Raw genomic sequence first — 25,300 nt, forward strand, 5'->3', positions numbered from 1 at the left:
GAAAAAAACAGTATTGACCTGCACGTGGTGTCATTCGATCTGGGAACCCTCTGCACTTTGTAGGAATAGTCATTTGAGGAAGAAATTCAGTGCATGTGCATTTTACTGAAGTGCAAAGAGGTCAGGCTGGAGAGTGAAATTGAGGTCAGTAGAGTAAGATTGCAAGAGAGTAAAGAAGAAAGAGGATTAAAAAAAATAGTAATGTATTCATATTGAGCCTGTCTCTACTATTATATCAATAATACAGTCATCTGGGAGTCTGTGCAGCACTTTCAAGGGACCTAAACCGGAGGGGAAAAGCTAGTAAATATGGAATTGCAGTAATGCATACTTAGAAAATTCTCTGGAGTTATTAAGACCGGAGCAGAGCCTTTAACAAAACATTAAAACATTTCTAATCTACACTTGTGGAGACTTGTGTTAAGCCTGAAACTTTGCCACCGTGGCTTACTCAGTGATGCAGCTATTTCTCAATAAGTAGAGGTTATAGGGGCTCAAACACATTGAGAAATTACTCAGAGCTTTAGTGAGATTTAAGCAGGCTCAGCCTCAGTGTACTGTCAAAAGCAGTTTATCGTTAAAAGTGAAAGAGTTCCGACAGCACGGTCCTAAGAAGCTCCGACCCACAGAAATGTGTGCTCTCGTGACATTTTGCAGCACTGTATGACGTTCATCATGCATATACACGTGCATGCACCAGTCCTCGCCGTACTTTGAAACTATTATTCTGCAGATTTCTGGTATGCCAGTAAAACGTAGGGTTTTTACGAGCACCCACTTTGTGTGTGTGTGTGTGTGTGTGTGTGTGTGTGTGTGTGTGGGCAGGCAGCTGTCCAGACGTCACCTGTAGTGACAGCAGGCAGGGGGTCATCACTAACCACATATAGGCTCATGCTCATGAAAGGCTTCCCACTGAGAAGCTCTCTTGTGGTGGCACCTCAGATGGCCTTCAAAATACCACACCCAGTATCTAACCAGCCACACACACACACACAGAGATTCCCAGGAGAGGCGTGTGCTCCTCCATGATTAAATGTTATTGACGCTCACAAAAGAGACGCACATGGCCACCGCAAACCTTGATGAGTTTACTCAAATCAGCTTCTGTCAAACAGCAGAGCAGTGTAAACCCACCCCCAGTGTCTGAGGGGCTCAGTGCAGCAGAGGAGGTGGAAACGAGGTGAAAGGTCACAGCCGCGGTATGCATTTTAATCAGATTGGAGGGGGATCATAATCGGGTTCAGTGGCGGCCTGTATTCATCGGGACCAAACAGTACTGACCCTCCAGCTGAGGCACATAACCCTGGCCAGGAAAAGACCTGAACAACCAGCTGTCACAGCTTTGTTGAGTTGAAAACAGATTACTCCAGCAGTGTGGTGATTATACTGAAGGTCTTAACACAATAATTGTATACATGTTGGATTCTCCAAAGCTGAATCTCAGAATATTTGAATCTTTGAATGGTTTGTCTGATTCCAGCCCTTCTTTAATGTTGTTGCTTTAATTCAGACTTCTCTCAGAAGTCAGGACCGCTGTATAGAGGCTTAGTGGTCGGACTGATCTGTATTGTAAGCTCATGCATTATTCAGTAATGCAGCAACATCTGGGCTTTCGCACAGCAAACACCCACGCTCATTAGACATGCGCAAAACCCCCTGATGAATATTAATGCACCTTCAAACGTCAGCCTCAACTCAGCTCTGCACATAGTGATTAATTATTGCAAAGAGCAAACGAGGCGCGTGTACTCTTCATCAGCGGGGATCCAGCAACATAATGTTTGTCAGTGAATTCCTCTCCCAGTAAGCCAACTGAGTAAATTCAAATTATAGAGAGTAACGAAAAAACAAATTGGTTTTGTTGTTGCGTGATAGTCTCCTGAGTCACATTAGTGAGATAACAGAGCGTGAATTATTGCTGCTTATTAATAAAGCTGTATTACCATGTAGTACTTTACTCTGTTGTGAAACTATGTGACTAAGAAGTTGTCTTTAATGGGCACAAATGGGGATTAAACCAACGACCCGTGTAGTTATTAAAAGGTGTCTCTAACCACCAGGAACCCTGTCACCACCAGCTCATTCTCTGTTTCAGTAAGTAATGTTGCTGACGTGTATTCAGTCTGAAGGCCGTGGTGACATGAGAAAGTCTTCACGGTGAAAGCCTCTAAGGATTGACCTCCTGTAGTCGTTGAGATGATCCGAGAGCAGGGATTGATGCGGCCACACGGTGACAGTGTGAGAGGAAGGGGCCACCTGGCAAGGGATTGGGAGGCTAATTGTCCCTGCTGGTGTTAGGTTATGTCCGCCAACTCTCCTGAGAGAAACACACACATCCCACACATAGACACAGCCACAAACACACACAAATCCTAACCTGAGTCTAGATACTTCTGTTATTTTCTTACTGTCTCACACACATATGTGCACATATTCTGCACCTGATCAGGAGATAACAACACTAGCTGTGTGTGTGTGTGTGTGTGTGTGTGTGTGTGTGTGTGTGTGTGTGTGTGTGTGTGTGTGTGTGTGTGTGTGTGTGTGTGTGTGTGTGTGTGTGTGTGTGTGTGTGTGTGTGTGTGTGTGTGAACAAACCTTCAAGGTCAGCTAAGACAGTGCTGAACACGGAGATCTATTTCACTCTTGCTCATATTACGTGCACACACATGTGAATGTTCATTTATTCAATTCATAAAGGGTGAGGCCCACTGTCCTTCAGCGAGTATCCTCTTACTTCAGAGCTTTTTCCCCCCACCCAAATGTCCTGTGGGGTTTTGGGATGAGCTTGTCGGGAGGGGTGGGAGGATAGTGGCTAAACGGGGGGACGATAGACGAGGTAGTAAAGACACAGGTGGCCAAGTACGGCTGATCAGATCCTTCAGTTTGTGTCACAGTCTACAAGTGGGGGAAGGGCATTTCTCTTACCTCTCTAACCTTTTATATAATTAATGATGCCTTTCCTGAGCAGCAAGAGAGAACCAGCTGCATTTACACTATATGAGCAGCTTGAACTTGATGCAATATACATTTTTTTCCCCGATCACATTGCTTATTTCCTCCCTGAAACACACTCGTACTATTAGCACATATTAACCGAAAATAGACAAACTGAAATGCAGACACTTTTTGCACAACTATTTACTTCTACAATTTGCTCTGATTATTCGTCGTATCCCTGTGTGCAGAGAACCGAGCCAATTCTAACTCCTCTATAGAGAATTAGACCATTGCAGTGCTTCCCGGCCATTGAATGCCTGTCACCATGAGAGAGATAAGTAGGCTTCAGTCTCCCTGGTGCTATCTGAGCTGGCAGGCAGGCACACTTGTGGCCCACTGCCCGGAGAGACACCTGGCACCTCCCTCTCAAACACGAACAGGCACAGACACGACGGGTTTGGCCAGATGGGATCTCTCTCTCTTTTTTTTTTAGTGTTAAAGAGCCAACGTGACGATAACAGTTAAACCAAAGCAACAATATCCAATCAATCGTCGTGTCTCACACATTCAGTCAAACAAGATTGAAGCAGTGGTCACTGACAGCTCTTCTTCTTCTTCCCCTTCTGTCTGCAGAACAGCCAGATGGTGGAGCTCCAGAGGAATCAGCTGCGTGATGACATCAAGGAGTACAAGTTCCAGGAGGCTCGTCTGCTGCAGGACTACACCGAGCTGGAGGAGGAGAACATCTCGCTGCAGAAGCAGGTCTCCGTGCTCAAGCAGAGCCAGGTGAGGATGAAACAGCGCTGCAGCTCTGATGCACAGCGTTTGAGTCATGCAGCAAGACATCCCCTTCTTTTTAATATGCCTTTGCTGCTTTTTTATTTATCATGCAGCCTTCTTAGTAAAGCTTAATTAAACTGGTAGTTTCCGGCATATCATCAAAGTAGTATTTCTTCTTTTACAACTGTACTATATACTATCTTACAACATCTTAGTAGCCCTACAGGCCCTCACCCTCCCACTCATCAGCTCTCAGTTTGATGTCTCCTTCATGTACTGATTAGAAAACCAAAAGAAGCATGAGAGCTTTGAAATTCTGATTTAATCACGATAATAAAAACATCCTCTGATACAGCAAAGAGATAAGCGGCTGCCTTTTGTTTTTTTTGATTGCCTACTCTTTTACCGCTATCACTATTCAGACCAAATATTCGAACACTTCATGGTAGAAAACACACTTACTGGGTGCAGTAAAGTGAGTGGGAGGAAAATAAATAAACAGATGTTATGCAAACATAAAACGGAGCTGAATTTCCATGTAGGATATTTCCATTTGATGTAAGCTTTTATGCTTGTTAATTCTTTCCATATGCTCTTGTCCTCTTGGATTATGTTCTCTATATTCATCACAGAAGGCTTGAAACCAAACAAAAGCGGCTCCTACCTTTTAAACATCCAATATAAAAAGGATTCCCAAATCCAATTAACTTGAAACTAATTAGAAAGGGAAATTCAACGGATATGTTCTAAATTAACATTATCTTGTATAATCCCATTCTTTTTGATCCAGCTGCTTTGCCACACATGAACCAGCCTGACGGCTCATTTTCTATCTGAGCTGCATTTTTGCTGTGTTTAATTCTCTGCAAATTCAAAACTAATTGAAGGTGTTCCCTCACCTACTTTACCCAGGTGGAGTTTGAGGGTTTGAAGCACGAGATCCGTCGTCAAGAGGAGGACACTCAGTTCCTTAACAGCCAGCTGGAGGATGCCATCCGACTGAAAGAGATCGCTGAGCGTCAGCTTAGTGAGGCCCTGGAGACCATCAAGACTGAGCGTGAGCTGAAGGCGTCCCTGAGGAAAGAGCTGTCCCACTACATGAACATTGGAGACACCCTTTGTCACAGGTAATAAGCACACAAACAAGGTGCTCACAGGCCTCAGCAAACACTGTAAAGAACACTTAATGACACACTGTTCCCCCCTTTTCCCCCTTCAGCCCTCTCAGCATTTCTCTGGATGGTCTCAAGTTCGGCGATGATGCCGCCACTGAACCCAACAACGACGAGGCTCTCCACGGATTTGAGAATGGCTTCACCAAACTGGCCAATGCCCTCACCTACGACAACCGCATCTCCGCGCCCAAGAAGGAAGAGCTGTGCCGTCCCGTGCCCAGCCTAGTGGACGACCTGTTGAGCGAACTTAACATCTCAGAGATCCAGAAGCTCAAACAGCAGCTGATGCAGGTTTGTTTCTAACCACCATGGAAACATTGTTTGTCAGTGAACAGTTGGAGACATCGCTGACCTCTATGATGCACTTTTAAGGGGATTATAACCATCCATTCTACAGACGAGTAACAATCGATAAGTCGATCTTACAGATTGGGATGTTAATGACTTGTTTGTGTTCACTTCAGTGTATTCAGTGAAGAGAGAATCAATAGCAAGCTAATGAATGTCGAGGGAAATAAAGCTCCTTGTCTATTCCTCTAGATATTAATGATATGGGAATAGATTGGTCAGATGTCTTTGCTTATTATATGTTCTAGGATGCAAATCAAACTTGACAGTAGTTACCACAAAACAGTACTATGTATTTGAGTAGGTTGGAGGTGTGTCTGAAAGAGTGAGTGAGTCAGGAGATCCTGACCCAGGCTGCTGCAGGGACCTAAATCCTCTGCAAAATTAATCCAGGGGAGACGCACACACCCTTCAGACTCAACTCGGCTGCGAGGCAGCGGGTGGTGGCACCATTGGACCTGCCATCTGCTTGATTATCTCCCCATGAGTCCAAGGCCACCCCTGATTTGACACCATGGTTACCAGAAAGTATGGGGAACCTGTAGTTGTTTTGAGGTCTAAGGGATTAAGGATTCTCCTCCTCCCTTCCTTAATCAAACATAAACACAGTTGCTGGATAAATGAAGTCAAGGTTACCTCAATGCTTCCCTGCTAAGGGAACCCTTCTGGTTCTCAGCCTGACTATTGTGGTGAATCTGGTTCGCTGTGACAAGTCTGTGTGTTTTGATTTGACCCAGCAGCGTGTCATACTGCCTGCTGAAGCCTCCTACCAGGTCATTCCACAGATTCCAGGCAGGAATCAGAGCAGAGCAAACAAAAAGCTTCCTTCACTCATTTAGCCATACTCTGTTCCTCTGCAACCTCATCTCAGTCTATTGATCAGGTTCTCCACGATCGATCCTAGATGTCTGCTCTTTGGGTGTCACCCTATTAGTCCCTGGCAATGTATAACAACATCCAGTATGGGTGCCGCAGGAGTAAGAATTTAAGTGATGTTGTAAATGTGTGAAAACATCATTGACTTATTTAATCATATATTTATTATAAGTGTGACAAAGCATCATGCGTTATACAATAGCATGCTTCATACTTTGAATATTAATGTGTGATATGTGATATAAAGGAATGTTAAGTAGGGAGCTCCTCAACATGACAAGCCGTCTTCAATCAAACTTTCCATCTCTTTTTTTAAATGAATCATCATCATATATTCCGCACTCGTAGAAAATGTATGCAGATCAGCATGTACATGATACTTTTAAGTTCTTTATAGATCAGCTTCTGAAATAGCTCGGTGCTTATATCTGCACAACTGGGTGCTGGTGTGTAAGGCGACCTGCCCAGTGACTTTGCCAGCGCTGAGCTGAGCCCAGTCCAGCAAATTGTCAAGGTCATCCTGACTCTGCTGGGCTACTGGGCAATGAGCCTCACATACCTTGGCAACACGAGCCTGATAGTGGGTAGAGTTACTACATGACAGAAAATCCGCTGATTTTAATTTATGATCTATTCTCACATCATCAAGTTACTGAGAAATTCCAATGTGAAATTACACATGTGCAATAAGCCAAGCGGATAGTACGGTACTCTCATTACAGACATACAGTATGATGTCCTCACATGCCTCTGCCTCTCTCCTCCTAGATGGAGCGCGAGAAGGTCAACCTGCTGTCCACCCTGCAGGACTCACAGAAACAGCTAGAGCAGGCTAACGGGGCTCTGTGCGAGCATCAGGAGAAGGTCAACCGCCTCACGGAGAACCTCAGCGCCATCCGCAAGCTCCAGGCCAGCAAGGAGCGCCAGTCTGCATTGGACAACGAGAAAGAACGTGATAGCCATGAAGACGGAGACTACTACGAGGTGGACATCAATGGACCTGAGATCCTGGAGTGCAAGTACAAGGTACGTGTCTTCTTATAGTCGAGGGTAGACGGGACAACTTCTACATTTTGTCAATTTAAGAGGGGAGAAGTCAACGTTATATATTCTCAACCATTGGTCTTGCTTTGCTAGGTTGCCTGTATCTGAAGCGGGAGAGTTGAAGGAGGAACTGAAGACTCTGAAGACAGAATATCAGGCCTGTCAGTCACGTTACGAAGAGGAGCGCACCCGTCTGGAGATTGATGTCACAACGCTGGGAGGGAAGCTGGCGACTCTAGAGAAGACCAGTCAGACAGAGAAAGAACAGAACACTAAGCTGGAGAAGGAGCTGCGCAAGGTGAGATGTTGCTCTTTATATTGATATTCTGATGAATGGTAGATTTGGTGTTTTTATGAAGACCGAAACGTGCCTAATTGACACCTCTCTCTCTCTCTCTCTCTCTCTCTGTGTCCTCAGTTGAGCTATGTGGCAGGCGAGTCCCAGGGTAGTCTAAGTGTGGCACAGGACGAGCTGGTCACCTTCAGCGAAGAACTGGCCACCCTCTACAACCACGTCTGCATGTGCAACAACGAGACACCCAACCGCGTCATGCTCGACTTCTACAAGCAGGGGAAGGGTGGTCGCAGCAGCCCAGAAGGCCGGGGCCGCCGCTCTCCTATTTTGCTCACCAAGGGCCTCTTCCCTGAGCCTGGTAAGACCGACCTAAGCGACGGAACTCCTTCACCAGTTTCCTCGCTGCCTTCTCCAGTGTCTGACCATCGCCGTGAGCCCATGAACATCTACAACCTGGTGGCCATCATCAGAGACCAGATCAAGCACCTGCAGCTGGCGGTGGACCGCACGACAGAGCTGTCGCGCCAGAGGGTGGCCTCTCTGGAGCTCGGCACTGTGGCCGACAAGGACAAGGAAGCCTGCATGGAGGAGATCCTCAAACTGAAATCCCTGCTCAGCACCAAGAGGGAACAGATTGCGACCCTGAGGACTGTCCTCAAGGCCAACAAGCAGGTCGGTTGTTTTGTCTTTTTATGCACTCAGAATGTCGGTTTAGCTAAGTGGGTATCACTCCCAAACATTTGTCAGTTTTCATTGAAACACAGAAGAGGGTATTTCACAGTCTATTCAGCTGTTGCAGCAGCAAATGTGTTGCAGACAAGATCTATAACAAACACTGAGCATGTTGTCAGCTGCCCAGAGTATCTGTGTGGTGCTGGGGAACAGCCACAAAGAACCATAACCCACGGACACCGTGTGTTTGCAGTTGCTCTGGTAGCCCCTTTAAACTACGTGTGTGGTTAGTCAGTGACCATTAGAGCACAGACATGAAAGCCACTCATAAACCACACCTATGGGTTTTTAACCAGCAGCTGACCATAACAACTACAGGCTGCTGGGCTTTAATGACTTGAAAGGAATAGGTGATATGGTCCATATTAACGAGGCAGGAAATACAACCCTGATGCCTTCCAGCTGCTCTGACCCTTTTGTTCTTCTCGTCCACCCACAGACAGCTGAAGTCGCTCTGGCCAATCTGAAGAGCAAGTATGAGAACGAAAAGGCCATGGTAACCGAGACCATGATGAAACTGAGGAATGAGCTCAAAGCCCTGAAGGAGGACGCTGCCACCTTTTCCTCTCTACGAGCTATGTTCGCCACACGGTAAGAAACATGCCACGGTCACTGAAAAATATATTTCACTCACCCTGCCTTCCAAGACTCATGAGAGACACCAAATCATTTATCTGACGCACCATTGAAACCTCACTTATCATGCGCACATAAACCCGTAAGATGTGCTATTGTAGAGTAGTTTACAGAGGCAGCAATGCTATTGTTATAACCCATATAAACGGGTACTACTAAAGATTATCTTTATAATGTAATCCATGTTCACCATATGTTGGCTCTGTGGTATTATTGCAACATGACATGTTTGTATTGTTTGTTTTTGAGAATCTCATTCAGAAAGGGATACTAGCATTGATACCGTCTAAAGAGCACAGAAGGTATCTAATCCGGGTATCATTTGTGTGTGTGTGTGTGTGTGTGTGTGTGTGTGTGTGTGTGTGTGTGTGTGTGTGTGTGTGTGTGTGTGTGTGTATGTGTGGGCTGACACACTCACTAATCTCTTCTGATTCCAAAGAGAAGTCGGTCAAAGGTTCTGTGCATAATCCCACCTCATCTTGGTCTGGATTACACATTCACGCCTCAACACGGTGCTTACACACCGCTTGTTTGTTGTGTGTGTGTGTGGTTGTGGGTATATTGGGTAAGGTACGGAAATAAGTGGTAGGCCACTTGTATTTATTTTGAGACGTGATCATCTGACACATTTACATTGAGATGGAAACTGAAATGTGGATTTATGTGCCCTGGTAAATATATAAGATTACACTCCAGTGGATCGGCAACTCTCTTTTTCAGTTGCTTTGTCTATCTGAATGTTTTTAAGATGCCCCCTTGTCCCGTATATATATCAGCTCTGGTCCAGATGGCTGTGTTGAGGTGCTGAGAGTACCTTTCCTTCTGCATTTAAGAGTCCTCCGCAATCCACAGCAAAGCTCAAACTGTGCAGAGGGAGGAGAGTTAGAAGAAGAGGTTGGGGATGGACGGTACAGAACGAAGGTTACAGGAAATATGTGGGCAGCTCAACACCCCTCTTCTTACCCATACAGTAGTTCAATCCCTGCAGTGTACCTGCAGTGTCGAATCAATTAGTGACGGGAGGAAAACCCCTCCGTCTGCATATATCGGTGTGTGTGCAGAGCCAGCTGGTTAGAGGATGTGTGTGTAATGCTAAACCATTTGGACCAAAGGCAACCAGGGCTTCTTGCTCATACTAATGACATCATGTTTACCCTCTTGGGGCCCATGAGTTGGTTCCCTTGCCATTGTTACAGCAGTGCTGGAAAGGTGTGAGCTCATATTTTCTGTGAAGAAGAAGAATAGCCATTACAAGACGTCTGTGTCTTTAAGCCTCTTTTGCTGGAGGGGCTTAAGATAATGTCAACACATCACAGCTTGCTGTTTACCATCTGCATCCATGCGTTTGTTTTCCTCATTTTGCACAATTAAGCACCTCCCCTGATGGTGATGTTCTTGAGGCCCTAACCCCAGTAGTCTGTCAGTGTTTTGGTGCCTATGCATGAATAACATTCTGTCTGTTTATGGGATGTATTGCATGTATTGGTATGTAAATTGTGTCCTATACGGCACAGAGCTGGGTCAGGGGACTCATTGAGAGGCTGGGAGACTCGCCTGAGCAAGGTTTCCCACACTCCCCCCCCTTTTGTATCGCCTGTCCTTCCTCATCGCCAAACACCCGGTTCTCTAGTTATCTGGAAAAGAAAGAGAGGAAAGGGGCAGGCCTTCGGGTTAAAGCCCACCACAGGAGCATAATTTGACAGTCTATTTTTCATGGTAATCCCCCCCCCCCCCTCTCTGACTCTGTCTGTAAAAGGTGGATTTCTGAGCTGTGGAAAACTCTCAGATACAAATGTGTGGTCTTTGACAAAGGGTAAGAAAGGTGGAATTGAAAGAACGTGTAGGTTTTGGTTGGATCCTTTGTGTGACATCATGCTGCAGTCTGTGCCTCCTTATAGATTAGAGTTACTTGAGAAGTGTATTTCGTTCAGTGAGAGACACAGGGTTGGATGTTTTCTGTCTGTCTGTGTGCCTCTCCAGCTGCGCTTTCTCGTCTAGCGTTAACAGTAACATTCCTAAGACATGCCCGGACATGCCCCCAACTCCTGCTCACACTGATTAACAGTCAAACCATCACAAACGTACAGCCTCAATCATCCTGCTTGTTCTGCTGTTAGTTGTATTCCCTCTCCATCATTCTTTCTTCCATTCTGCTCTTGCCGCCTCCTCTCTGCTTTCTCTATGATATTCATCCCACCGTGACCAATCAAGCCCCAGACAACAGCTGAAGAGGTAGTGTGTGTGTTGTTCTGTGCTTTGGGGTGTGCTGTGCTGATTGTGTACCATGTCTACATGAATGTTACAGTAGTTGAGGTTTCACAAATGCCATTTGCTTCTATAAATAATCGCAGCAAAGCACAGATAAAGTGCGTGTTTGTGAGCGGTGTGAATATGATGACTGTTCATCATCAAAAGGCCAGCAGCCGCCTCCCGGCCCCCCTCAGCCATTGTGCCACCACATCCCATCAGCAGGCAAAAAAGGCTCCCATTGTATCCGTCCAGACCTCTAGAATAGACTTCTCTGTTTTTTCCCGGGAAAAACGCACGCCCTCTCACCCCCCATGCGAGAGTGGCTGAGCCGTCTGAAGGCGCACCAGAACCCTCAAACCCCCCCCCCCACTCCCGGGTCGTCCCACCATCTCATACTGGGTTTAATGAAGCAGCACTGATCCCCTTTGTCTGGGTGTGTGTCCCACTGGGAATCAAACTGCATAAGAGGGGAGGGTATGGTTTATGTTTTGTATGGTGGTCTGGCAAGGTCAGAGTTCACGTGGCGCACACCCTCGTGAAGCACCACCCACAACAACAACATCTGCGGTTGCTGTTGTGTTCTTTTTTTTCTGTCTCAGATTTTGCCTTTTATTGCCATTCAAATGACTTTTAGAACAGGTTTTAGTGCGGCATCGTTGGAGGATAAGGCGCTGCTTTCTAACATAACAACCCCTCCCTTCTTAGAGATGTGTCACTCATTACTGGAGAATGTCACTTGGATTGCTTTGTCAGCAGTACAGAAAGTAGGGATGACCAAGATTGGGAGAGAGAGAAAGTGACTGACGCAGGCAGACCGACAGAGGCAGCAGCAAGGGAGCGACAGAGGGGGGGGGGGAAAGACTGGAGGGGCAAGATAAGTGATTTTCAGAGAGATGAATGAGAGAGCAAGGTAATGAAAAGGTTTGGTGAAGGAGAAAAGCATGAAAATGAACAACAGCACAACAACAGGAGATGGAGAGTGGAGATATGAATGACCCACTTTCTATACCTGTCCAGCCTTAGACACACACACACACATACTAGGGACAGGTGATAATGTTGCAGTGCTTCACTCTGTGATATTTAGCAGTGGAGGGACAGTTGTCATATATTTTGCACAGAGATGAGAGGTGGAAGAGATGAATTGAAGCGATACAGTCTCACTCCAACTTGAAAAGTGGAGATCAGGTGTGAACAGCTAAGAGCAATGAACCGTATTCCTCTAATTCCCACTTTAATTTTCCTCCTCTCTCTGACTCCCCCTCCTCAGCCCTGGTCCTCAGGTGACGTAGAAAGGATATTCTCAGTGACCCCTACGTTAATGCTTTCATCCTTTGTGAATGTGATCTATTCTTAACTTCTGCGCCTACACTCCTCATATTATTCAGAGAAGCCATCAGCTACGCTCTAATTCTCCGCTCTTCATGAATGTTAATTATGCCCTTTAGCAGCAGCCATATAAACCCTCCCCAAAAAACACACATTTACATTTTTGGAAATATAAAAAGATTTGTAAAAGCATTTTAAAGAGTGAGTTATAGTTTACGATGTGAATGAATGTTGGAGTTGAAGTTGCTCTCGAGGATGAAGTTCACCATGTGGCAGTATTCAGTTAAGACATCAAGTGATGGCAGCTGTGGACAGACAGGTTGGCGCTGTCTCTAAAATATCTGCTTAAATTACTCAAACAGTTGGTTAGTTAATAATAATCCATGAGCTATGTTAGTCTCATCAGGTCTGTACTGTGTGGATCAATGGCTCCACCTGGTGGTGTGAAAACTGTAACCAGGGCAACGGTCCTGTCAAAGTGCTTCAGATCAGCTGTTTCAGTCTTCTTTATTGGTGGTGTCTCAAACATGCAGCTCAGGTATGCATATCATGTATGCAGTTTAGCAATAGCTTCAATATAAACATAACAGAAAGCCAACTAATCCTTTGCTCCATTGAGGCAAAGGCTGTTTGGTATTATTGAAACTGCCAGTGCCACCTTGTGGTGCGACACAGGGAAGTATCGATGGCGTAAAAACATGCTGATGTTCTTCAAATCAAGTTCAAAGTGAAAACATATAAGCCTGGCTTTACAGTTGTATTTCTCTCCGTCTCTCTTGCAGTTGTGACGAGTATGTCACTCAGCTGGACGAGATGCAGAGGCAGCTGGCTGCAGCAGAGGATGAGAAGAAGACCCTCAACTCGCTGCTGAGGATGGCTATCCAGCAGAAACTGGCCCTGACTCAGCGTCTAGAAGATCTGGAGTTCGACCACGAGCAGACCCGGCGGGGAGGTAGCAGCAGCCGGGCTAAGGCCCGCAGCAAGGCCATCAGCGGCACCGCCCTCCACGGCACCGTCCTCACACCCCACGTAAGTCAGAGTCTCACCTGCTCTGGCGCCGGCCGACCAGAGCTCAACAACGCCATGCCCAACGGCATTCTGGGAGGCCCTCCGGTCTTTTGCAGCGAGAAGTACAAGATCTACTGTGACTGAGGCGGCTGAGAAGTCCGCAAGGGACTGCTGTGTACAGAGGGGAGGGGGGCCTACGTGCCAAAACCCTCCCTGCCTTAGTGTTTAAGAGCCCCACTTGCTCGCTTAGCTCCCTGGCCAGCCTGCGCTCCTCTAGGGACTGCTGTGTGACTAACCGGCTGCTCGTGTGTGCTAGTGTAAACGCTTAAGGGAATGCATAAGTATGTACAGTGTGCACTAGACGTTTGGACTGCAGTAGACATATATGGCATGTGGATTATAGGGCCCCGGTTATATTGGGGGTTTTGTGGGTATAATGGAGTGTCTATTCTTTCCGCTGTCATAGTGCTGTACGTATGATGTAAAAGGTGGCAGCTTTTGTGCTCTTTTGTTCTGGCCCCCTGAGTGTCTTGCCTGGTAACGGTAGCACATGGCGGGGGTGAGGACTCGTAAAGAAGATGTCGATATGACGGTCTTGTGTCTGTCGGCAATGGTGCTCCTTTTAATAAAAGCCCCCCTTCTCTCTCCTGCCTCTCCGTCCTGGACCCCCCCAGGACTGACCTGTGTCCAGCAGCCCACTGTCTAATCAGGTTACTCTTTAAGACAAAGGAACTTGACGAAAATGAACTTTTGAAGAGAAAGAAAGTCAAATATGCAATCTCCCTCTGCTTTCTGGCTAGGGGAGCACAGTGTGATTCTAAACAGAAATTCAAAGACTCATAAGTGGGTTGGGCTACTGGTTCTATAAGGGAACGGTTTGGGCAGAAAAGGAGCACCTGTGACCGCAGGTGTTTATTTCAGGATCATTTTAAAGCTGTGATGCTAGCACACCAATACAATAGGGTCAGTAGAATCGCATGGCTTCGCAGTTGAAAACGCGTATGAGCTTTTAAAACTGTTTTTCTGTTGTCAGATGTGTGGTACAAGAGGAACTCGTGTACTACAGGGCTCTACATTGTTAAAGGAGGAGTTATTTGGCGTCTGGTGAAAGACAGTACAAGGAGGGCTATTCCATGTGACCCATTACGTTGCGATGGATTCTTCCAGAGCCATATTCTGAGAGAGAAATAACGTTTGACAAATCGATCTCCACACCCAAATTAAGTGCCCTTCATTATTAGGTGCCTCAAGGTTCGTACTACTGTTAAAATGGATATAATGATTACTGTGAACAGAGATACAATATAGTTTTAATTACAGACAAATTTTTTAAAATGCTGAGTAAATCCTAGAAGAGCACAAATCAAAAAAAGGCACTCACGTGCGCAATAAATCTGCAAACGCAACCGACCGACCACTCGGCAAAAGTGCCTGTCGACCCAAACACTTGAGATATTTATCCATCTGTTGATGTAAAGCCCTGTCCTTGTGTCTCAACTTTAAGGGAACTGTTTTCGGGAGATTGCTCTCAAGTCATTTCTGTGTGTTCTCTCCCTCTCCTCGTGTGTCTAATCTGTGTCGCCATAACAACCGTCTCTCTTTTAGATTGTCAGCCGCTCGCTCCCCCAGCATCACCGCTCACCCTTTAACTAGAACGAGGAATTTGTGAGGAAAGTTGCCCCTTTTTGAATATTTCTATCAGGTAACGTCCTCACATGCGTTGTGTACCCGATATTTGCCTGTGTGTGTACAGCGTTTACGTGAAAGGGCCCCTCATGTGTGTGTATTATGTTTTTAATCTTGGCAAATGGAGGGTCACTAATTGTCTTTTCTGGTGTGTGTGAGGACTGAGCAACGTACCGTTTTTGTATCCACAAAAGCTTTAACCCCCTTGCAAGCTAGCATTACGCAAATAGGAAGAAAAACATTAAGTGGGGCTTGTGTTTAATAACTCCATGTACTGCTTGTGGATCATTAGACACGTTAGCTTTACGATGCTGAAAGCAGGGTTGATGTGAGGAAATCCTGCAAGATTGATCAAATTATGCGTTTTCTACTACTACTATGCTATATATTAAAAATCTATATTCTTAATATGATCATGTTCAGGTTATAATCTTGCAGGATCCTACTACAGTATTCCTTCCTCTCAAATACAAAGAGAGGGAGCTTAATTATTCCTCTGAAAATGGAACAATGCTAGCGGTCAACCCTGCTTGAGTGTGCATCCATAAGTCACAGCACACAGCATGGACACGGGGCGATAACACACACACACACACACACACACACACACACACACACACACACCTCCTTAGAGGTCAATCACTCTTAAGTTTGAGATTCACTTAACTTACAAGTGTGATATATATTCTTTCTATCAGTTTGCGCTGACGGAGAAAAAGGTTTGGGGAGTAGATGGAGGGAGAACTACTCGTGTTGTAAACCAGCTCCTGAGAGAGGAGATAAGAAAGCCAAACATGCTGGTGAAGAAAGCCAGAAGTCTGTCTGAGAGTTGACTCTCATACTGGGGGGGAGGGTGGGGGGGAACAAATGCATCCAGGGGTTTCCTGAGGAAGAAACTCCTGGAGTAACTTTTGGAGGAAAAATAAAGAAGAAACTCAATGGACCAGAGGACATTGATTCAAATTAGTCGAGCCCCTCTGTGGAATCACTGAGCAGTAGGTACACCCCAGGATGTGAGTGTGACTAGAACGGCCTCCTTTTTATATAAATGAAATGCCACTTCGCTGCGTCTAGTCTGAAATCAATGTCTTGATTTATCTGCTGTCGTAACGGCATGCCACCTAAAAAGCTCCTCTTACCTCTGCTTGCAGGCTCCTCCCACGTCACCTTTTCAGTTTTAACACATGATGCATCCATCTCCTGATTCATAGTAAGCCTGCATGTCAACAACATAACCCATTTTTCATTAACTTGCATGGTATATGAGAAAGACCCATCTCCTTTGACCTGGGTGGTGGGATATGGTTTCATCTCTGTCCTATGAAACAAAAGTTATGGTACTTTGTGAGTCATCGGCTTCCTAACCTGCAACCGCAGGAGAAGCTGTGGCGACTGTGCTGTCACATTGACGATGTTGATGTGACAGAGAAGCTCCTGGCAGAACATCGGCCGCCTCAGAGTTTCCTAACATGGCTTCCGTTCCTTTGACTAACTCCAACCGCCGCTTGCTTTGTCTCTGTGGACTCGGCTAACCGTCGCTCTAAATTGACAAATGATGCTGATCATCTGTTTGTTTCTTCATTTTGCAGTAATTACTGTAGTTCCGTGCGGATGACGAAGTACCAACACAAGGTCCATTCTCGCTGCTGATTGAGTCTGCCGAAAAGAGTTAGCACTAATAGGCCATTTGGACTTGAAGACACAAAAACAAAAGATGCTAAATGAAAACACTGATTTCTAGTCGAGTAAACGGACCTACTTCCTTCTTATTGCTTTTCAAATGTGACGGCTGTTAGTGACACTTTTGCGTGCTGCTGCTGCTGCTGTTCCTGGAAGCCAATTTCTCACCGGTCCAATAAACTGAAATTAGAATCAGAGTTTGCGATTGGCTAATCTAACCCTCCAATGAGAAGCCAGGGGACACGGGGTTCTTTCTCAATGTAAATCAACAAGCTGTTTGGTCTGGTTTCATCGTTTTTTGTTTTGTTTTAGTTTCTTGTTTTTTTTAATCTGTGCACTTTTATTATATAGGATTATAACAGACTATTATTAACCTATAGGAAAGTGTGATAGTACTATGGTTTGTGAGTTATTCAGTATACATTGTAAGACTCTAGGATTATACGTCCTCCTGAATCTTATTCACTCGAGTAAAGGCTCAACAAACCACACACTATTATGACCGTATCCTCAAGAGTTTATCGAATAATCATGTTTTAATTTGTTTTGTTACATCATATGTTATGCTGTTGGTTTTCTTTTGTGTTTGTTCTACTGCCATGTTCTATACAAAAAAATCCAGGGTGATCAAATTCTGGGTTTTTTTCATGTATTTATTATTCCTAGGAATAGTTCAAAATCACAAAATGAAACTTGACAACGCTCTGACTCCACCAGGTAAGCTGTGTCTTAGGAAGAATTTGAGTGGTATGATATGCTTTTCCTCACTTCTTACCGAGGGCGTTCCACTGAAACGGGATCACTGACTTTCAGAATTCTCTGCAAGTGCGACAATTAAATTCCAAATTGGAATTGTTTCATTCTCTCTTTTGTTTATCGTGCCAAATCTTGGTGCACCGTTTAGGTTGAGAAGAATCAAGACTCGAAAGAAGACAAACCGTCACTGAGGAAAGATGTAGTGGCTCTCCAAGCGAGCGCCGGGGGGTTTTGTTTTTTGGTTTGTTTAGTTCTTTATTTCTGACCAGTAGTGCCTTTCATTGTTTCAAGGGAGAATCTTAGACTAGTATTTGATGTTTACTTTGTTTTATAGGTGAGGACTTTGGGTTTAAAATGACCGTGATGCAGCAATAAGTGCAAAGGAAATTTTCCCGTCCGCATGAGTGAGATGATATTTTTTTCAAATTTGCTCAATAAAACCAGAATTGTATTGAATTCTGCAGGTCAGTGATCCCACTCAATAAATTCAGGGGTATTAAGAAAAGGTTGTTTTTCTTATCAAACTTTGGGAACCACATGAAATCCCTTTGGCCTCCTGTTACTGAACAAAATGCTCAAAGCATCTGTAATGTGTTCGGGTAGATCGGTGTACAATTGGAAACATCTACGCATCTCTAGCTTTGTTTGGTGAAGGTAATGTGATATCAATAGTATTGTAGAAAAAATGTGCAGAGAGCGCATTTTCTCTTTCTTTTTGTCCATTTTGAGTTTTTGTTTGTTATATTTTTTATTCTTGAATTTTTTTTTACATCATCTTTGAGCATTATGTTTTCAGGAAACAGAAAACAAAATAAGCATCAACAAGCTTGAATAGTGCCATCATAGCCAATGCTTGTTTGTTGAGGCGTTAAACGTACCAATATGGAATATAAGCTAGGAAATAAAAGTGCAATTGAAATAATGTTTTACATTTGAAAAAAGAAAAAGTTTTCTGTTTGCTGGAAGCGATAGCATTGTTATAATAAATTTAGCCGTGCAAACTTTATATTGTCATATTGTGTTTCAGTATTGATCCATAATGAGAGTTTGATATCTTTATATAAAAATAACGACTTCACCTGTATTTATTTGAATTGTCATGCAGTACTGTATTCTTATCAATAATGTGCATTATGATTACAGCTAAATGTCATATGCATGTTTCCCAGTCATGGGACCTTTACACAGAATTGAAAACAAACATGTAAACTTTTGTCAGGGTGTGAAAAACAAATGTGGAGAAGAAAAATGAAAAAGACAAATTAAGTCTGACGTATTACTGCTGAATTAATCCTATGAAAGTGTTTTGTTTGTTTTCCAGTGGAGAGGGGGGATCTCTGTGTAAAGGTAGTCATACTGGCTAAAAATCAATAAATGTGACTTAAGTTCCAAGTTGTGTGAGTGTTATTTATAGCGCCGCCACAGCAGATGAAGGGTTAACCAGGGAAGTAAATGGTCTGCAGCCCTGGTGTCTCCTCCGAGTGTTCCCAGCTGGAAGCCAGGGGAACTTCCCAGCTGTTTGAGCGGCTCCAGGACATGATCACATTTCACACAATGCACAAAAACTCTTCCACCATCTACCCCCCACCTCTCTCTCAGTCTCTCTCTATGTCTCTGTGTGTGTCTCTCTCGCTCTCTGTCTCTGTCTCTGTCTCTCTCTCTCTGTCTCTCTCTCTGTGTCTCTGTCTCTCTCTCTGTGTCTCTGTCTCTGTCTCTCTCTCTCTCTCTGTCTTTTCTCTGCTGTCCTGCTTAAACCTCGCTCCTCCCTCCTTCCTTCTGCCTTTCTGCATTTCCCATTTCTTTTCCTCTCCCCTCTCCCTGCCTTCTGGAGATACGCCCACACACACTGATCGGAGCCAGTTTGTTTTGACCTTTGGTGCACCCAGCACTTCCTGTCCAGGCTCTGGAGCCCGTCGCTCTGGCCAATTAATGCTACAGTTAGTGTTTTTAGGCAGTTGTTTAAAATAGAACACAAAATGCTGTTGAGCTCTCTCAAAGACAAGCCATACTTTTAATTCAAATAAATTATGTCGGATGGATTCTTGTCTGGACTTTTATGAGTGTCATGGGATGTGCAAGTGCAAATATAAGCCCTCGTGCCATACTCTATGACGCATGAGATGATTTAGGTGTTACAACTGACTGGTTGGTTAGAGGTGTCTCTTGTGCTGTTGACTTATGGTAGGTAGTAGTTTTTTGTGATAAATAATATACCAAAGATCAGCCTTACACCAATTTGTAATACTTAATGTGTGTTTACTTTCCTCCTACATCCTATTTTTAACAAGTTAGCTGAGCGACTACCCTAATTTCCCCATATATCCCTTGACAACTGCAGATGTACCACATGGTGTACACATACTCGTTAAGAATTGCTCATTTAAATAATACCCAAACAAAAAAATGTCAGAGGTTTCAGAGGCTATTTGACCATCAACCAACAGATCTGATGGAGTATACTGGCCCCTTATGAAAGATTTATAAATTAAAAACATAAATTGAATATCGTTTTTGATTGTGCCCTGAACAGCAGCATGGCACAAATTAGACCTTGCCAAATGTAATTAAATGGAAATGGTCTTGAATGGTTACGCCAGCAATTTACCGGTAGTATAGTATAGTACATCCATAAAGTTTAGTGGGACGTACAAATTACAAATGAAATAAGAAAGGTCCAAATTGAAGCAGCAGAAGCCGAGATATCTCAACTTTAAGTCTCGAGTGTGGGTAAGCTCCAAAAACACCGGGTACTACTCTTCCCATAATGCAACTTAATAGGGTCTAGTACTCCTCATGACAAGTAAACTGAACTTCATGTGTAGAATTGGTTGAGTGTCCCTCTAAGTGAATGCATGATTACTGACTTTAGAAAATGCTCATATACATACATAAAATAGCCTTTCAGCTACAGTAAAGAAAAACGTGTTGCTCACTCTTATCATGCAATACAGCTACAATATTAATATCTTCTAGTCCTCTCAGAATTAGAATAACCTGGAATCAATTACATTAACTATCATGACACACACACAGTGCTGTGTTTTAGTACAGTTAAACCAGTTGCTACCATTTATCATATGCCTTGCTGATTGAATTTGAATGGCAGGGTATTAATGAGAGCCAGAGGGAGAGGTCAAGTCACTGATGACATCACTGTAGTAACAGTGGACCCTTTGTCAGTGCCAGTCTCCTCTTATAGGCTATCCTCCCCACCCATGGCTCCACTGGAAATATGGGTCAGTGGGATTCATTCTGTAGCATCAGTCCTGCTCTATTAATGTGCAGGTGCTGTGATTGTGGAGGGGGATTCACACAGCAGAGCAGCTGTTTCGCATCTCAGCTTATGCATTATTACATTTCACCACTTGGGGTCCCTGTAATACAGTTGTTGACATCTTCATGAGCTGCCTGAATCCTTTAAGGCAGGGTTGGGGAACCTCCGGCCTCCGGGCCGTATACGGCCCGCGAGACCATTTGATCCGGCCCTCGAGGTAATTCATAAACACACGCAAAAAATTAAACTAGAATAGAACTAGAATAAAAATTTAGACAGCAATAGACGGGCGATTGACTGTTTTTCCTGGCCAAGGTCAGCGTCCTTGAAGACAACACGAGCGGAACGTGTCAAAAAACTTCAGTATTAAACGAGACATTGACATCAGTGAACGCAGCATGGCGAGTGTAAACAAGAGAAAGCTGGACGCGAATGTCGCACTTTCCAGGAGAAATGGACAAACGATTATTTCTTTGAGGAAGTAAAAGGCCAGTGTGTCTAGTTTGTGTGAACGGGCTTGAGGTGAAACACGAAACATGTCAAACTGCACGAGCTGAAAGGACGAGTGCGTTTGGATAAAGTTAACGCTCTTCGGCGGAGTTTGGCCCAACAAGCAGCTCTCTGCAGAGCGGAACATAGAAACATGGACAGATAGAGAGGTAGACCACCACACCAAGAACAGACTGTTCCACCACTGCTGTGCAATTATCATTGCCATGTGCAATACTCACTTTATTTTCTATCAACCACCTGGTACTTATATCTTTTTTTATTCTATTTAATTATTGTTTACTGCCTTTTTACTTCATATGTTCTTTTGCTGTGACAAGATACATTTCCCCGTTGTGGGACTAATAAAGGATTGTTTTCAGAAATATGGATAAAAAAGTTGCTTTTTTGCACAACATAAAAGAAAAGTGAAATTAATGGGCTGTGTCTTAAAACATTTTTGCTGAGGTTATGAGTTCAATAATTAGTATGGCCCTCGAAGGATGTTGTAAACTAAAATAAAATGGCCCTTGTTAGGAAAAAGGTTCCCCACCCCTGCTTTAAGGTCTTGCATTAAAAGAGAGAGAGAGAGAGAGAGAGAGAGAGAGAGAGAGAGGCAGAGTATATGTTTGCACAGAATCTTATTTATGTGTATCAGCCAGCTCTGTCATGTGATGAATCCATGTGGAGCCTAAAGGGACAGAGAGCCGAGATCAGCTGACACAGGGCTCACATGGATCTGCTTCGAACACACACGGAGATACACAAATTTCTGAACAGCTCTACTGGAGCAAAAACAAGACCACTGAGGATGTTAACAAATGTATGACCTATGGAGTGTGAGCTCAGCCTCATGATGCATTAAAACATTCCTTAGTCCTGACACTGGGCGCAGGGTGTGAGTCTCCTTACTACTGTGACTCATGCATTATCTCCACTAAACCTTTGGTGTGAGCTCAGAAAGTCAGTTTGCCGCAGTATCGTAAGTGTCATTAAATCATTTTGAGGTTTTAATTTGCACCTGAAAAAGAATGAATGAACAAAGACTGGCACCCCAGACTAGAGTGTGATTATTCATATGATTAAGGCATTTACACCATGAGGCTTTCAGATGAGTGTAAAAGCACTGCGTAGCTCATCTCACACGTATCTCTGTCGACTTTCACACCTATCCTGCAGTTTTCTCATCTGCCACTTCATCTCCTTTGTCTGTTAATCCTTTCTGTCTTCTTTTATATACATATCTCACTCTGTCTCTCACATTTCCACCTCTCCCTTTAATTCCCTTCTCCTCTCTTTTCCTTCTTCCTCCCTTCATCCTGAATGCTGTTGTTTCACTCTGTTCTGTGGCCTTGAGTGGAGGAGCCCCAGGGAAGTGGAGGAGAGGATGTGTCCCAGGGGGCTGTTTGGTGTTCTGCTTTCTGAGGACCAGCATGCCCCAGACGGGCTGACAGGCAGCTCCATGCACTCGGAGGCACTAACAAGGGCCGCTGGTCTATTTAAAACACAAGTTCAGTCATCCACAGAACACTTGGCCTTTCAATGACATATTCAGAATTATTCACTAAAGCAAAAAAAAGAAGAGAAAAAGGTTGAAGCAAAAGGGGGAAATGTGTTTTCTATTCTAGTGTTTGCTTGTGTGTGTGCAAAATGGAAGTCATGTTTTGCAAATTATGTCATTAGTGTGCAGTCAGTGAGCTGGTATAGATGAGAGAAGAGGTGATGTATGGTTACAGCTTATTAGAGAGGAGTACAGGTCAATGAAGTGGCCCTTTGCCTGGCTGGCAGCCAGACGGGGATGCATTATCATTAGAGACCCTGCTGTTGTCTGTGTTGATCTGAGGCCGATGAAAAGCGTGCAGCAACAGCGGCAGACACAAAAGGGGTTAATGATGCGTGGCTGAGTCGACACGCGTTTCGCAAAGATGGAGGGGCTGCACACAGATAGACCGACACAGAGAGGGTTTAAAAATAGCCACAACACTGAGACAAGCAGTATGACTTTACTTATGTAAAAGGTACCAACTAAAATCCTCCATTGCAAGTAAAAGTTCTGCAAACTTTTCTTAAAAGTACAGAAGTATTATTATCAACATGAACCTAAAGCATCGAAAGTAAAAGTACTCATTCTGCAGAAAAATGGACTCTGTGACTGATATGTTATTATTACATGTGTGACAGTGTTAGATTATTACTGATGCATCAATGCATAAGAATCATTTTACTGCTGCTGTAGCTGAGTGAGTCCAAACAGTCACAAGAAGAATCTGAGATGTCATGAGATGATGAATGAGAGTTGGAAAGAAGAAAAAAGCAAAAACTACTACACAAATTTCTATTCATGTTTTGGACTTTCATGTCATCCTGGTGCTTTTTGGAGAAATAGTCGCAATTTATTCGATCTTTTTGTGCCTCACACAGTTCATTTAAATGAACCATCTAAGATATGTAGAGGGGGAAATCCCTTTTTGGCAGAAATACGAACAATAAATTGACATTAATTGGAGGAACTAGACACTGCGTTTGTGTAAAATGTCACAAGCCAAAAGGATTGGGAACTACTGGTTTAATCTGTAACAATGTATTGTATTTTATAAGTTTATCATATGTTTTTTTATGTAACTATAGCTGTCCGATAAATTACGTAAAAAGGACGATATTTCCATCTTTAGTGGAGGATAAGTAGGCCCATAAAGTAAAAGGATAATTTTTATTTTTTTAAAGTACTTTCTAAAAACTGCAGTGAAGTTCATTAATGGACCTTTAATGAACTGCTTTTATATAGTAATATATAGTAATAGCTACTATCAGACTTTGAACGTTGCATAAACAGGACAATATACATGCAACAGCAACGACATGTTATGACTATAGGCTCTGTTTTACTTGCCTTATTGCTCTGTACAATGATTGTCAGAGGCAGCTGACAGCATCCATCCAACTAGCTTGGAAACTCAAGATAATCAATTAAAAGATCAGGGGAAAGCCTGAGCAGTGACATGGAAATACAGTGCCAGTTAGTATTTCTGTTCCAGGCTCTTTTTTCCACACTAATAGGCAGCTGTGGAGTTTTCAAAGCCGAGTTATCTCTTGAACTAGGCTTCATCCTTTTCATGACTTCACGTGACAACCCATGTCATGCCTGTGTGCCGATGGGCATGTCATAACCGAAAATGCAATATCACTTAAAGATAGAAAACTAGAGTTTAAGTAGACACGGAAACAATAAATGACATTACATTTAGTAATATATTTAGGCTGTGGTAACTGCTTTAAAGTCTAGTAGTGAGTTAAAGAATACAATTAACTTGGTTATTGTTTTTCCCAGTCTTTCATTCACGCTCAATGAATGGGGTTGTTGTGCCCGCGCCTCGCACCAGGAGCGCGCATATTCTTTTTTTTTTCTCCAGCGGCACAGAGGAGAGAGTTCTGTTTCTGGGGAGGGAGGAGAAAGGACTACATGAAGGACTACAGTGCTCTTATTCTGCACACACAAAAAGGACCCCGGTAAAGTCTCTCGCGTCCGTTAGGAAACCATGAAGTGTCCTTAGTGTGTGTGTGTGTGTGTGTGTGTGTGTGTTTTTAAATCGGAAAACAGGAAAAGGGGGCTCGAAAGTGGAGGCGCTCCTCCGAGTTTAGTACACTGGAGCCGCTGCTGTTGCCAGTTTCTCCGAGAAAAAGACGGATTCAGCAGAGAACGACGGGAGACGAACTTTGTGCAAGATGCAGGGGGTTTCAGCTACTGGTAAGTGAACCGCTCGTATTGATAAAGACATATCTTTTCCTCTCTTTTAAAAACTCTGCTGTTTTCTTAAGTTGTTTCCAAATGGCCACGGCTTGCATTGCGCACAGGATTTGAATTCCCAAAATGCTTTTGCCAGCTGTCAACGGGGCAGCTGCAGGCCCGCCTGCATCAACTCCGAAACAACGTAAAGAGTTGTTTTGCTCGTTATGGCTGCTCCACAAACACGCTGAGCATGAATGGTCCACTGGGGAAGCTTAAGC

At 44.0% G+C, this 25,300-nt stretch overlaps 2 protein-coding genes across 2 annotated transcripts in view; both read left to right on the top strand.

The window, feature by feature from the left end:
* Window positions 1–18,924, top strand: part of LOC115010539 (protein bicaudal D homolog 2-like) — a 42,228-nt gene extending 23,304 nt beyond the window's left edge. The window contains 8 exon segments of the mRNA XM_029435157.1: window positions 3,571–3,723; window positions 4,630–4,844; window positions 4,937–5,183; window positions 6,885–7,159; window positions 7,254–7,458; window positions 7,579–8,127; window positions 8,627–8,778; window positions 13,185–18,924. Coding sequence (XP_029291017.1) covers window positions 3,571–3,723; window positions 4,630–4,844; window positions 4,937–5,183; window positions 6,885–7,159; window positions 7,254–7,458; window positions 7,579–8,127; window positions 8,627–8,778; window positions 13,185–13,554 — 2,166 coding nt within the window. The 3' untranslated portion in view covers window positions 13,555–18,924.
* A 5,796-nt stretch (window positions 18,925–24,720) lies between these two features.
* Window positions 24,721–25,300, top strand: part of fgd (faciogenital dysplasia) — a 50,683-nt gene continuing 50,103 nt past the window's right edge. The window contains exon 1 of the mRNA XM_029436180.1: window positions 24,721–25,040. Coding sequence (XP_029292040.1) covers window positions 25,019–25,040 — 22 coding nt within the window. The 5' untranslated portion in view covers window positions 24,721–25,018. The remainder of the gene's footprint in view (window positions 25,041–25,300) is intronic.

The sequence above is a fragment of the Cottoperca gobio genome, chromosome 7, assembly GCF_900634415.1.
Source record: "Cottoperca gobio chromosome 7, fCotGob3.1, whole genome shotgun sequence".
NCBI classification, from domain to species: domain Eukaryota; kingdom Metazoa; phylum Chordata; class Actinopteri; order Perciformes; family Bovichtidae; genus Cottoperca; species Cottoperca gobio.